Source organism: Peromyscus maniculatus, chromosome 21, assembly GCF_049852395.1.
Source record: "Peromyscus maniculatus bairdii isolate BWxNUB_F1_BW_parent chromosome 21, HU_Pman_BW_mat_3.1, whole genome shotgun sequence".
NCBI lineage: Eukaryota > Metazoa > Chordata > Mammalia > Rodentia > Cricetidae > Peromyscus > Peromyscus maniculatus.
The window spans coordinates 38,487,350-38,502,240 of record NC_134872.1 but is presented as its reverse complement, the minus strand read 5'-3'; the positions used below and the strand labels follow the sequence as shown (position 1 = coordinate 38,502,240).

The following is a 14,891-nucleotide window of genomic DNA, read 5'->3' as shown; positions in this document are numbered from 1 at the left end:
ACTACTGAACCATCTCTCCAAGCCTCTGGGGTTTTTGACTCTCCATTATATTGAAAGGAAAGCCACTGAATATTTCTGGCATTTAAATATACTCCAATGCTACTTTCTCTAAGAGCTTTTATAAATGCATAAAGAAAATGTATGTAGCTACTATGACAAGCACTATTATAGTCTAGCATAAAAGCCTGTAAGGAACCTTGCAGGTCTGTTATGGGGTAGCAATGGTTTTAACTCATCCTAACATCTTTAGTGCCAATGGGGATTCTCTTGCATGAGCACAGTGGCCCATTGCAAACAAAATTACAATATCACACCACTCCCAGTTCATCTGAGAAACAGACTCCAAACTGGACCTGGTTATTGCATCCTGCCTGTCCGCCCACAAAAACCAATGCTTAAGAACCAGTTTCATACAGAAATGTCTATTATCATTGCATTTAATTTCCATATGAAATATATACATATTTCAACACTTTATAAGTTATGTTGTTGACTTTGCCTGTTTCCACAGTACATAATGCTTTCAATGACCTGACTCTGTATTTGAGATTTTATAAGATCACAATAAGCAACTTGTTTGACTAAAAACTCTTAAAAATGTTACCACTTTGGTTTGTTAGATGAACTTCAGTTTGTTGAATAGAATGTGCACTTTAGAAAGTGATTTCATGATGGTCACAGACCTCACATGAACCCTAGCATTAAGTGATGTACACATCAAGTCAGGATTTTAAATAAATGCTTTCCACCCGTTTTCAGAGATAATTCTGATTGCTCATTTCACAAAGAGAAATGCTGCTTAAATGAGTGATTTACTCATAGAGATCTGGGAAATTCTCAATCTTTGACAAACCACATCAGTCACCTTGGCTTGCTAATGTATAGCATTTTCCCACCTACAGCCTGGAGATTCTAAAAGGAGCCAGGCACATATGGATGTAATCTGGATGTGGTCTGTTCAGTTATGTTGGAAAATTGATACACAGTATGGTGGCAATGATTTAGAGGAACACTGCTCTAGGAAATAACTCATGTCATGAGTACTTGACAGGTTGTTATACAGAGCAAGCCTTGACCTTGAGACCTGTCTAGTTTCCTGTTTCATCTTATGACTTGTCTGGCCTACATTCCTGCCACTGTAATGCCACTGGCTAACAGAGGGTTCAAAATAGTGCCAGCCTCTTGAATCTCCAGGAACTGTAAACTAAATCTTTTCTTTAAAATGTATCCATTAATCCCAGCACTCGGGAGGCAGAGCTAGACAGATCTCTGTGAGTTCAGGCCAGCCTGGTCTGCAGAGCGAGATCCAGGACAGGCACCAAAACTACACAGGGAAACCTGTCTCGAGAAAATAAACAAACGAAAAGTATCCATCCCATAGCTTTCAGTATTCTTTCATAGGTATTAAACCTAAGTCAAGGGACCTTTAACATAAGGACTAGTAAGTTTTTACTAAAACTACTACTGATTTTATTTTGTATGAATTATAATAACTTGCATAAAGATAAAGCTTACCTGGCAATGTTATCACAAATTCCATGGCCTCCAAATTTTGCAGTTTCTACAGGGGCCCCTGGCTTCCGTACCATTATTTTCAGAGTAAGACGTTTGCCTTTCATGCCAGCAGTTTCAAGTCGTCTTTGAATTTCTTCTGAAAGACTCAGAAGGAAAGCTTCTGCCTCTTTTGGCTACCAAAAGACAAAGATGGAGGGGAAAAAAAACCCACTTCCATATTACTTTCCTTAATAGTTCTCAAGTAGCTCAGCTCTGAACATTGAATATCTTATTTCCCTATCTTAAGCATTTATTTAAAAGAAACATTGTGCACACACCTTGAGATGTATGCTAATATAAATGCTCATGTTTTCAATGTACTGAGTACTCTTTACAGCATTTCCTTTCTTGCTCTTTTATGCTATCACTGACCTGTTGCAATTCTTAAGTTTTCTGATAAAATATGAATTCTTACACTATGTCAGAATCCTTCATGATAGTTCAGAAGAACACACACTTGTCAGATTTCAAATCTTCTTGATGTGCAGTGTGTACAAAACTAAATTCCAGAGACATACCCAAATCCAAATGTGTATTCTTAAGGAAAGCAAACACTAGTCCATCTATATACTACCACCATCTAGAGCAATAGGTTTCCTAAGACCAATGGAAAGCACAGATATTTACATTGCGATTCCTAAGAGTAGCAAAATTATAATGAAGTAGCAACAAAAATAATTCTATGGTTGGGGGACATAAGGAACTGTATTAAAGGGTCACAGCATTAGGAAGGTTGAGAACCACTACACTAGGGGCATGGAAAATGAGGTAAATGAGACCTATTTTTAAGTATAATTTAAAATAAAATTTAAAACTTGTATGGCCCTTTCCTCTTCATTGGTAATGACAATTATTACAATTCAAATTGCTTTTGACCCCCAAAACAATATATTTTGTATCTTTCCTTAAAACCTAGATTTTTTTTTCCACTCCCTGGTTTTTCCAGACAGGGTATAGGCATGCACTGCCACCACCAGGCAAAGACCTAGGTTTTTTATTTAGGGATATACTAGTTTTAATATTTATTTCAATCATCAAAATCTTTAGAGGTTAGAAACAGGAGTATGTAAAGACATATTACCTGGGTGAATCTTATTCCATAGTTGATCTCAGCTGACACAGACTTCCTTTCCTTCTCTGTTCTGACTGGTCTATCATCCAAACCACGGCAGAATCTATATAACATCTGACCTGTTTTGGGGCCAAATTCTTTCTGGAGTTTTGCCATGGTCATACACTGCAAATCTCCACAAGTTTTAATTCCCAAAGATGCTAGCTTAGATTCCATTGAACGTCCAACTCCTAGGAAAAGGAATACATACACAGTTGGTGCAAACTATTACCATTTTGGTCATTCTTATGTATGCAAAAACTTTAAGTTTTATATAAAAAATAATTTTATGAATAATTCCAAGGTTACTATCTTACCCACAAATCAATGAGTAAGTACACTCTTGTTTAAGGATTTATTGTCTGAATCTGTAGCACAGACACAAATACTATCTAGCACATGGTAGGACTGTATTATGATGATTGCCAATATCCATGATGGTTTCGCCACATTCACTCTGGACTGGAACTAGAATGGAACTGACGATATAAGCCCATATATCACAAGGAACAAAAGTGGAACCATGGGGACTAGAGCTGCTCAGCAAGGAATGGTAGTGTAGTAAAGGAAGGAGACCCATCTCTTTGATCAAAAGCTAACTTAACCACCTTAAAGAGGTGACATTAGTTCTTTCTACAACTGGGCCAGAGTACAGCAGTCTCCACGGCCTCCCATACAATGTATACAAAGTTTCAGTGCTACCCAGAACACTGATGAGCTCTGCTGCCCTACATCACATCCAAAAAAAGATGTTAAAAGGAAGCACAAATTTGAGAAAGCAGTTGAGAGTAACTCAAGTAAACTATAATTCTTACTGAAATGACTTTACCACAGTTGCTAGCAGTGAAAACCATGCGTCTCTGTGCTTTTTGTATGTTATCAAAAAAGAGCAAAGTCTGCTACTATCTTTTGCTCAATGTAGTTATATAACTTTTTCTTCTATCCTGAGTGGTTTCCAGTGGCAAGAAGAACCCCAGCCCATGCTCTGCCAAGAGAACCCTTGGAGACAGTAAAATAGGATGCAGATCAGGAGTTAATAAACTTTAAAAGCATCTTCAGCATGGAAGTAGGTCAGACAAGTTTAAACCATGAAAATCTTTATCAGTGGTTCTCAACCTTCCTAATACAGTTCTTCATGATGTAATGACCCCCAACCATAAAATTATTTCGTTGCTACTTCCTAACTGTGATTTTTGCTACTCTTATGAATTGTAATGTAAATATTTCTGGAAATAGAGGTTTGTCCAAGGGGTAGTGATCCACACGTTGAGATCGCTGATCTATATCCTAGTGGGAAGGATGCTGGCTCCCACTTGTGCCATTTACAGTCCAAGTCAGAACAAAGGGCAAGCAAGAGTCAACACTAACCCTGCACTGTGCATATCTGAACAAGATGGGGTGGGAAAACATTACCAAATTAAGCATAATCAATCTAATCTAAGGAAATCATTGTCTGAGGAAGAAAAGCTGCTCTTTATGGAAAGCTATTATGGTAGAATAAAATGGTCCTGTAGTGGAGGCGGGAAGGGAATAATCAAACTTCAAGACAGGACAAAATGGTTCCCGATTCAATGCAATGTGCCTCAGAATTCATAAGGAATTCATAAGGAAACAGGATACCTGTATGGAGAAAGTAAACAGGGCTCAGGGCCTAACTACAGCACAGGCAACCAAAAAGGAAGAAAAGATATAAAGGCAATAAATATGCTGGCTTAGAATCTACAGAGAAAAGCTATAGAAGCTCCTAGTCAAGTAGCTGGGTCTTGATCTGCACCTGGCCTCAAGGGGAACCATATTAAAAATGGATAATGATCCCTAGCCACACAGCCAGATCTCAGTGGTCCACTTGATACAGGGGGGAAAATGCCAAAGAACAGTCTTTGTCCTCTATGTTCGGTGTGTTCGATGAAATGTCAATGGTGATAGAAATGCTTGTACCTGTGCTGTCTAATCCAGTAGGCACTTGCTAAAGGTTTCAGTGTACAAGAAATATGGCCAAGCCAAATGAGGAACCTAACATAATCTGTCAACTGTAAACGTAAGGTTGTAGATCTTTCTGAACAGCTAATGGTTGTGCAGAGTGGGAAGTCACAAACTGGACGCACAAACCCCAGCCCTGACCTTGTGTACAAGGTCCCTAACTGAAGATTATGCCTACAGGGTTATAGCTTTGTAAAGATCCAACAGTGCTTAATATCGAACTACTTATTAGGGATAATCTTTTCTTTCACTGGATAACTACCTTGAATTAAGTAATATATTTTGTTCACAAAACACATAATCATCATCTTGTGAAGTCCCTAAAATCAATGTTGTCCTTTTACTGCTTCCATCTACTCTAAAGCTGTTTCCTAGTCTACAGAACATGTTATGTGCTAAGTACACAATTAATGAGTGCCCAGGGCTGAAGAGAGGCTAGGGTGTTATCAATAAATTTATCCTAATTATCAACTGGAGAGCAAGTTTTCCTGAAAGTGTAAGCCACAAGATGGAAATAGGTACTATATTCACCACAAACATCACTGGGAAATTACTTGCCTTCAGCAAATTAAATAGGATTCTTTATTATAATGTTCAGAATTTCTAATGTATGAGGCCCTCAAACCCAGTTCATTCATATATATATATATATATCCTCTTTAAAAAGGGGGCACAGGGCTGAAGCAAAGGCTCAGCAGGCAAGGGTACTTGTTGATCTTGCAAGAGGACTGGGGTTTGGTTTCCAGCACCCACAAGGCAGATTACACGTCCACAATTCCCATTCCGGGGAACTCAATGCCTTTTCTCATCTCCACAGTTATGCAAGTGGTACATACAAACATGCAGGCAAGATATCACACATAAATCTTAAAACCTAAGCATGGACCTGCATTACTGTAACCCCAGACTGTAGAAAGGCGGGAGGAAGACAGATGGATCTCGGGAGCTCACTGGCTAGCTAGCCTAGCCAAACTGGTTTTTCAGATTCAGTGAGAGACTATCTTAAAAAATAAGATAAAATAAAAGACAGAGAGCTATAGTTTTAAGATACTTCACATATTTCTCTGGCCTCCACATGTTTGGGCACATACACTCACACACTCTGCCTCCCAAAGAATGCTTTGTGTTCTTTCAAACATACTTTGGGAAAAGATGAGTAAAAATGCCAGGGATGACGTGCAGAAGACTGAGTATAAACATGCCAAAAATATTTAAGTCAATTCAAATTTGGGGGATTATTATTATAATTATTGGTTTTTCAAGACAGGGTTTCTCAGGATAGCCCTGGCTGTCCTGGAACTCATTATGTAGACCAAGCTGGCCTTGAACTCAGAGATTCATCTGTTCCTGCCTCCCAAGTGTTGGGATTAAAGGCATGAGCATCACTGTCCAACAAAATTTGAGGATTTAATAGGAGTCAAAACACATGGTCCATTTTGAGTGGTAAGGAACTAAACAGGAAGCCAATCTTGAGGACCCTATGTTTTTGGATCTCAATAAAAAAATATAATGCTCTGAGGACAGGTCAGGATATATAACCTCACAGATGGCCATTAAGGCATGAAATTTATACACAGCTTTTAATATACTTGCTCAAACTACAAACTATAAAATGTGCTATTACACCTGTTTAAATTGTGCTAATAAGGTAATTTGCTATTTGATTAATAAAGCTAATTACTATTGAAATTTAATCTCAAACTGAACATCAGAAATAGACCACACACTTATAACAGTAGTACATACTTTTTAAGTTATTTATGAGGGCTATAGTAAGGTTTTAAAACTAGTCCATCATAAAGTGGCATTGAGTCATTTAAAGTTTGACATAACAAATTTCTAAGGTAGTTCATATACATTTTCATTAGGCTTAAAATACACACATGAGCCGGGCGGTGGTGGCGCACGCCTTTAATCCCAGAACTCGGGAGGCAGAGCCAGGCGGATCTCTGTGAGTTCGAGGCCAGCCTGGACTACCAAGTGAGTCCCAGGAAAGGCGCAAAGCTACACAGAGAACACAGAGAAACCCTGTCTCGAAAAACCAAAAAAAAAAAAAAAAAAAAAAAAAAAAAAATATACACATGAAAATTCTACTAAGGCTACTTTTATACATACATCTCTATCACTGGTCTCCATCTCTAACATCTTCCTGCAAATAAAATTTTTAAATCTAAAAAAATATATACAAAAGTTTACAAAGGTGACAGAATTCTCTGTGTAGTCTTAACTGTCTTGGAACTCTGTAGACCAGGCTGGCCTTGAACTCACAGAGATCCACCTGCCTCTGCCTCCCAAGTGCTAGGGTTGAAGGCGTGTGCCATCATGCTCAGGGAGATTATATTTTTAATGTTCTTCTTCATGCTTCTTTTTTGTTTTGTTGAGACATGGGCTCACGCAGCCCAGGCTGGATTTGAATTCCTAATCCTCCTGCCTCAAACTCCCAGGTGCTAATATTACAAACATATGTCACTATGCCCAAGTGGCTTTTTCTCTCCTGGAATTTTTCATTTTTAAAACCAGTGCTAGGTGGGACTAGAGAGACAGCACAAAGTTAAGAGCACTTACTGCTCTTGGAGAAGACCTGAGTTTGGTTCCCAGTACCCAAGCTTACAAGTACCTGTAACTGCAGCTGCAGGGAACTCAAAGACCTATGGCCTAGGGCAATGGCACTTGCAAGTACATATTCCCATAGACAATAAAAAATGTCGAGAATAAAAATCAGTCTTTAAAATGAATGCTAAGAACTAAAGCCAAGGTGTCCCACACCTGTTGAGTGCTCTACCACTCAATTCCCGTTTGCATTTTCGAACCATCATCTCACATAAATAGATGAATGCATTTCTAAACCGTGGTTTTCAGCTTAGAAATATAGTATTTGGATTATGAGTTAAAAAATGAAAGCTGGGCTGGTGGGATGATGGTTCACTTGGGTAAAGCCCTTGCCTGACACACCTGATGACCTGAGTTTAATCCCTAGAACCCATAGTTGGAGAGAATTGGTTTCCCAAAGTTGTCCTCTTACCTCTATACACCAGGGCACATACATGAGCAAACACAGACATAATAAGTTAACTTCATATTTCCTTTAAAACTATTTTGCAGAATCCTTGATGTTGTTAAAACTTAAGAAATCCTTGTCACTGATTGTTTGCTTTTGCCCAGGGTAGTCAAGTGCTGGGTGAGCCTCAAGATACTGTACTTCGGTCTCCCAGCTTCCACCCCGGAATGCATGGATTCTAGGTCTCTGTGCTAACAAGTGGCTTTATGAATGTGGTGCTGGGGATGGAATCCGGGGTTTCTGGCATGCTAAGGTGGCCGCCTACCAACTTAGTTACATCAGTGAGAAATCTGTAAAGGAGAATCCACTAGGTGAAAAACTAACATGTAATAAATCAATTGATAGCATGTTCAACGTAGTACTTTGTTTTCTTTTTCATGACCCATAATATTTAAAAAGAGACAAAGAAAGTTGAGCATGGTAGCATATGTGTGTCATTCTAGCACTTGGGTGCTGAGGCAGGATGATCCAGATAGTCTGAGGCAATCTCAAGTCATGTATCAAAACCCTCCCTGAAAACAAATAGCCCCATAAAAACAAAAACGAAGGCATGAAAAGGACTTATAAATGTCTTGTAATCTCTCATAGGCAAATGCTTAGTCAAAGATTTGTACTCACCTGGTAGGTTGGTAACGAGCTGCCCTCTGATGAAGTCATCTACTTCATCTGGTTGCAGGTGGTACTGCCCATCTGGCTTTGCTTTTCTAGTTGCCATTCTAGCGAGAAGAATATTAGAACCTATGAAATTGAAAGGGAAAAAATGTTCAAGAAATATCCATAACTAGTTCTTAAAATTTCATAACGAGACACATGTAGATTGTGTCATTTACAGCATCTTAAAATGATGAAAACTAATTCAGTTTCATTTAATATCCCAGAATACGGCCAATATGGTTACTGGATAGAGATTTTTCTTTATTTTAAACCAAGTATTATTCCAATGTCTTCCTGATGAAGAACAGAGAAAACAGCCCTGATCTTGCAGGGGGAGGGGTTAAGCTGGGTGTGGTTTCTCATGTAAATAATACTCAGGAGGTTTAAGTAGCCTGTTAGCTATGAATCTGAAGCCACAGTCTGAGATACTGTCTCAAATCCCCTCCCATTCAAAAGTGTGGTAGATTTGGAGAAAACCAAGTCAAAATAAAAACCAGTTAAATTCCCTAACCCCAGGATCCATGTTATGTGGAGAAAACAGGTAAACAGACAATAGTAACAAAGCCCCCAAATCAGAACACTGATGTTAGAGAGGGCTTTTAAGGTCTTCAAAATGCAGGTGAAGGCCAGCAATGAAAACTGTGGTGGTAGCATGGTGCGCGGACATCAACATGGCTTCATATAATGGTACAGACCAGACATCCCCAAGGATAACTGCATGGCCCTCAGTGGTAACATTGGGCCACGGACATCAACACGGTCCCTGGCCATGTTAATGACAGAGACAGAATTTTAGGTTTAGTCCCATTCTTAAACTGAAAATATACTTACACTATCACTTGTAGATTAGAAGTAAGTATGATTAAAAACAAAAAATTAAAACTGTGTCTGACACTGAAGTCGAGAGGTTGGTAGGGAAAAAAAGGCTGATAGGAAGGAACCTGTAGGCCAACAGAGGGAGTGAAAGGCAGGCCAGACAGTACCTGTATACGAACAGTGCCAACGCATTCATCTGTTTTTAATTTCAGTATCCTATCATGTTTCACATCTTAAAAATATTGCTGGAAGATGTACTCACTTAGTGCAATATTGGGAATGACTGTTACAGGGGTCAAATACTGCTCTCTGATCACATGTGAAGCCTGCTCCACTGGACAGAATTCTAAATCTAAGTCCCATAGATAGGTAGGCCTCAGACCAGGGTGGTGTAAGACTAGTATTGTTTTGCTAAATGGCCATGCTGTCAAATTACCTGTCACAAATATTTATGTTTATGCCCATGAATTATGTGTGCTACTCTCAACCTTGGTTAAACCAGGAAGTTTCTTTCTAGAGTGTGCAGCAGTGAATGAAGAGACTTAAGTAGTCAAAAGTACCAAGAATAAGTGACTACTGAGTGTTTAGCCCTACATGGGACATCTGGAGCGCCACTACCATCCACCCCAAGGCCTTGGGAACATCCTGGAAAAGGGGGATTTAAGAGCTGGAGACCAGGGAGGAGTGTTGAGAAATGCTATCTTTTGCAAGTGACAAGACACAATGCACTCAAGAATTCACAGTGGCTATGGTTACTCTCTTAAAACCTACCTACTCAGTCAAAATTCCAAAACGGACGGTCCCACCTCTCGTTGAGAAACTACTGGTGGTTAAGGGGAAGTAATTTTATTTTCCCAGGAGTTTGAGATGCTGATAGGATGTCCACACTCAGGTGGATGGTCCCACAACCATGTGCATGAGTGCATGTACATAGAATCAGTAGATCATTAAAAACAAAGAAAACAGGACATGAAGATGGGAGTGGGTATGATCAAGATACCCTGGTAGTGGGTATGATCAAGATACACTGCATTATTGTATGAAAACTGTCAAAGGAGTAAACACAGAATATTTCTAATTTAAAAAAATACTGTTTGAGTGAGATGAAAAGTACCTTTTGGGCTACCTAATGTGGTGGTATTGTGTTCACCAAAATATTGTGTACCTTAATAAACTTACCTGGGGTCAGAGAACAGACAAGCCACTAGTTAGTCAGTGATAGCACACGCCTTTAATCCTAGCATTCCAGAGATAGAAATCCCTCTGGATCTCTGTGAGTTCAAGGCCACATTGGAAATAGCCAAGCATGGTGACACACACCTTTAATCCCAGAAAGCCAGCCTTTAATCCAAGGGTGTGGTAGTAGAAAGTAGAAAGATATATAAGGCGTGAGGACCAGAAACTAGAGGCATTTGGCTGGTTAAGATTTGGCTGGTTAAGCATTCAGGCTTTTGAGCAGCAGTTCAGCTGAGAGCCATTGGGATGAGGACGCAGAAACTTCCAGTCTGGGGAAACAGGACCAGCTGAGGAATTGGCAAGGTGAGATAGCTGTGGCTTATTCTGTCTCTCTGATCTACCAGCATGGACCCCAATAACTCGCCTCGGGTTTGATTTTATCAATAAGAACTTTTAAGATTCCTGCTACAACCTAATTTTCAAAGACACTTACAGGGACGCAAATCTCTCATATGCATACAGGCATCCTGAACCACACCCTCATCAAAATCTCACACACCAAGTGTGATGGTTTCAATGAGATGCACACCAGTCTCAGGCATTTGAACATGTGGCATACAAGGTGTGGCCTAGTTGAAGGAAGCATGTCACAGGTCTCAGGTCTAGTTCATTCTCTCTGCTTCCTCTTTGTGGTTCTAGATGTAAGCCCTAGCTCTCAGCTTCCAGCTGCCACTTCTGCCGCCTGGTGTCCTGCTGTTCCAGTATGGACCCCTAACCATCTAGAAGCTCAGAGTACACTCTTCTGTAAGCTGCCTTACTTTTACCACAGCAATTAAAAAAAAAAACAAACAAACAACCTAATACCCCAAGTTAGTACACTGTCTCTCTTAAATCATCTCAGTGCTTGGTACCAAGGAAGTAAGACAATCCCTTCAGTGCAATGCCTTTCCCACAGAAATCTTAGAGTTCTGGCCCAGTTTTCCAAAGCTTTTCATCCTTATGCTTCGTGACCGTCCCAGTAGTTCCCAGGGCAGCTTCAGCAGCATGTTCGTCCTCATCTCCAGAAGTCGAAGTCACTGGCCCTTCTCTCCCAAACCCCCATTCTGAGACAGTCTCATCTGAATTCAGGCTGGTCTGTACTTCCCCCTACCTCAGCCTCTGACGTGCCGGGATAACAGGGTGTCATCACACCTGGCTTCCAGCTCTCCAATGAATGTAGTATTAACCTATCTATGATGCCACTGAGTTACCAATCTAAATCCCATTGGTTCAAGACAAGAATGAGGGTTTATGAATGAGAATGTTGGAATAGGCTGGAAACAAGAACAGCATGTTTAGAAAGTTTTATTACTACCTTTTAAGCCTGCAGGACAGAGTGTGAAGCTATCTACTTGAGAGCATGGCAAGACAAAAGGGTTTCCTGGTAAACAGTTTTGAGTAGGCTGGGATAGGTAGGAAAAGGTGGCACAGAAAGCCTATGCTTTCCAATTCTAAATGTTACAGCATCAAGTCACCATAAGGAGGACAGATGGTGCAACAGCAGAATAAACCAAACAGAGAGAAGACCAGGAAGAGCCTGGAACCGCAAAGAACACTGTGATACCAGGGAAGCAAAAAAAAAGACTAACGATGAACTTCAAGTTCCATGCCGTAAACTTGTTTTTAAAGTATAGTTCCTGTTCAAATTTGAGGAAAACAAGAATTGAAATTTAATCTAACTTTCTCTGTTTTTGAAGAACAAGAATTATTCTGATTCCATTACTGGAACAATATTCTACCACTAACAATTTACTTGCATTTCCAACATTTTTATCTTATTGCACAGCTGTAAGCAATGCTAAAAGGGGAAAGACCACTTCTGCAACATGCAGTAAGTTATTACAAGTCCTTTAAATTAGGGAGTATTATGGATTCCAAACTTTGAGAGGATACAAGTACATGCAAGCCAAATACTAACCAATTCCAACAGAGGCAGCACATTTAGTCTTGTCTTTGATTTCCATTCGGAGGGCAGTTGCAAATTCATCAGGAGTAAGTTTAGTCTCTGCAAGGATGTCAGCGATGTCTACCAGGGCTTCATCACAACTGACAGCTTCAATGCTGTGTGTGTAGCTATCAATACAAAGCAAAGGCAATGAATCATACCTATGGCCTGCTCTGGGAGACATTAAATGTTACAAAACAGACAAGGCATTTATTTTTAAATACTGAAAAGGAACAACAAAAACAAACTTCTAATCTTAAATAACCCATCCAAAGTGCCATTATTTAGTTATTTACCTTGTGACTACAAAGTTAGTGTTCTAATTCCATACCAAAACGATTACAGCCAAAATGATTGTATTGAAAATACTTTTGTACACACAAATAGCTACAAAATGGAAAATGGATCACAACTATCAAAATATCTAAGAAAAATTGGAACATGGCTAATCAGAGACCTTTATGAACAGAAGTTTACATACATCAGTTCAACAACTGCTGTTCATCTCTAATATCTATTAAATCCCTGAGATGCTACAGGACAAAGGAACTATGAAACAGAATCAGAGCAGAGACAGCTAAAGAGGCCTCACAAGTAATGTCTCGATCCACTTGTTGATACACACCTTTTGGTAGGTTATAAACCATATCAAAATCTACTCATTCAATAAAGAAATGATACTTCTGCTAAAAATGTAACAAAGGATTTTGTAGTTTTTTAAAATAATGACAATGACTTTTTTCCCCGAGGAAAAAAATATGCCACTAAAAAGTGTTCACACATTGAAAGTGTAATAGGCCTTGGCTCTCCCTTAGTTCATCTCCTCCAGGATGTGGAACTGAGAACACAGCAGCAACTCTATTACCCTATTCCAGCCCTCCTTTGGATGCTATCAATGCCCTCAGCTTTTGAACAGCATTTAACACAGCTGTGACATGGTAATGTCAGAACTGCTGCATCTGCATTAAGAATAGCTGTGACTGATGACAGGGTAACAAATCCTTCCTTGTATACTTTTTTCTTCACTAGTAAGATAGCTTCACTAGTAAGAGCAGGGACTAGACATTGTTTCTCTTGGTGATACTAGTAGAATCAAGCAGCTACGTGCACTTATTGGTTAATGGTATTCAGAATAAAGCTTTTAACAAACAAAAAGGCAGCCCTACATGGGTCTGCACCAGGGCCTCTGCATAAATATCTTCCAGCTTAGTACTTTTATGGGATTCCCAAGTGTATAAACAAGTGGGTCTTTGATCCTTGTGCCTGCTCTTCGGTTCTTTTCCTAGTGTTGGTTTGCCTTATGCAACTTTAATGCAATGGTTCTTGTTTATCTTATTATATTTTATTTTGTTATGTTTGTTATCTCCTAGAAGCCTATTCTTTTCATGAGAAATGGAAGGGGAGTGGATCCAGTGGGGAGTGGAGGTGAGGAGGAACTGGGCTTGCAGAAGGAGGGGAAAATGTAAACAGGATATATAGCATGAGAAAAGAATCTATTTTCAATAAAAGGGGGGGGGGCGCAGAAGTGAAGATAGAGGCAAGTGAAGATATGTCCTAGAATGTCAACATAGCTCTTAGACCAATACCCTTACATTTTTACTAGAGCAGGTCTGAATCGGTAATTTACATCACTTAAAACTTTTCAATTTACAGAGTTAAGTAGTTGTGAGCACCACCTCTTCTAACCCTTTACACAAAAACTACATGACTGGCTTTAGAGCGTGTATAAGCTACTAAATAATTTTAATTTTTTTAAATACTGCCTTAATATTTAAAAACCTACACTGGAAAAGAATCATTTACCTCCATTCCTCAAGCTAACTAATCAACCACTATAAAACAATCACCAGCGATTCACTTTTATAAAAACTAATTTTTTGGCATGCTTAAAAATTTTAAGATGAAAAAAGAGTTTTAAATGCCTCTCTGCTATTGGCTCACCAGTTTTAATTTTATTCAGTTACAATACAGAAGTTTCCCTCCATTATACTGGCTGGTATTGAAATTCTGGGATACGGAGCATACTATTACACCTCACTCTGTGAATTCTAATTTTAAACAAATTATAATTCAAATGTAATAAAAGACAAGAACCATCTAGTTCCATGGGAAAGAAAAACATGTCTATATACTAGCAGATTTCACATCACAATCAGTAGCACTTGAACAATGATGCAACGCAAATTTTTCCTTGAGACTAAACTCCCAATTACTAAAGCTACCTAAAGAAAGGCAGTTATCAAACTGGCAGGCTGAAAAATAGATCACAGGAGAGAGAAAAATCCAGTGACTCTCAAAATGCTAAAGAAAACTGGACTCTTTATAGTAAATCACAGAAGTAAAGTAAAAGAAATATACAGGAGAAGGCTGTATACAATACCTTGCCAATGTTTCATACATTGCTTGGGCAACTTCCTTGTATGCATGAAAATCATATGGAACAGCTTGCAGATTAGGACACAGCTGTTTAGCATACCCAAAAAACATCCCATTCTTAATGCCAAATTGTCTAAAAAGAAAAGAAAACACAGTGGAGATTACATCATGAAGTCTAAGCT

The 14,891-nt window shown here is 39.1% G+C and overlaps 1 protein-coding gene across 11 annotated transcripts in view; it reads right to left on the bottom strand.

Moving 5' to 3' along the window:
- Positions 1 to 14,891, bottom strand: part of Rev1 (REV1 DNA directed polymerase) — a 76,792-nt gene that overhangs the window by 5,511 nt on the left and 56,390 nt on the right. For all 11 annotated transcript variants that reach the window (XM_076557433.1, XM_076557435.1, XM_076557432.1 and 8 more), the window contains 5 exons: positions 14,714 to 14,842; positions 12,307 to 12,461; positions 8,322 to 8,441; positions 2,636 to 2,856; positions 1,516 to 1,688 (listed from right to left, as the gene is read on the bottom strand). In XM_076557433.1, the coding sequence (XP_076413548.1) occupies positions 1,516 to 1,688; positions 2,636 to 2,856; positions 8,322 to 8,441; positions 12,307 to 12,461; positions 14,714 to 14,842 (798 nt within the window). The remainder of the gene's footprint in view (positions 1 to 1,515; positions 1,689 to 2,635; positions 2,857 to 8,321; positions 8,442 to 12,306; positions 12,462 to 14,713; positions 14,843 to 14,891) is intronic.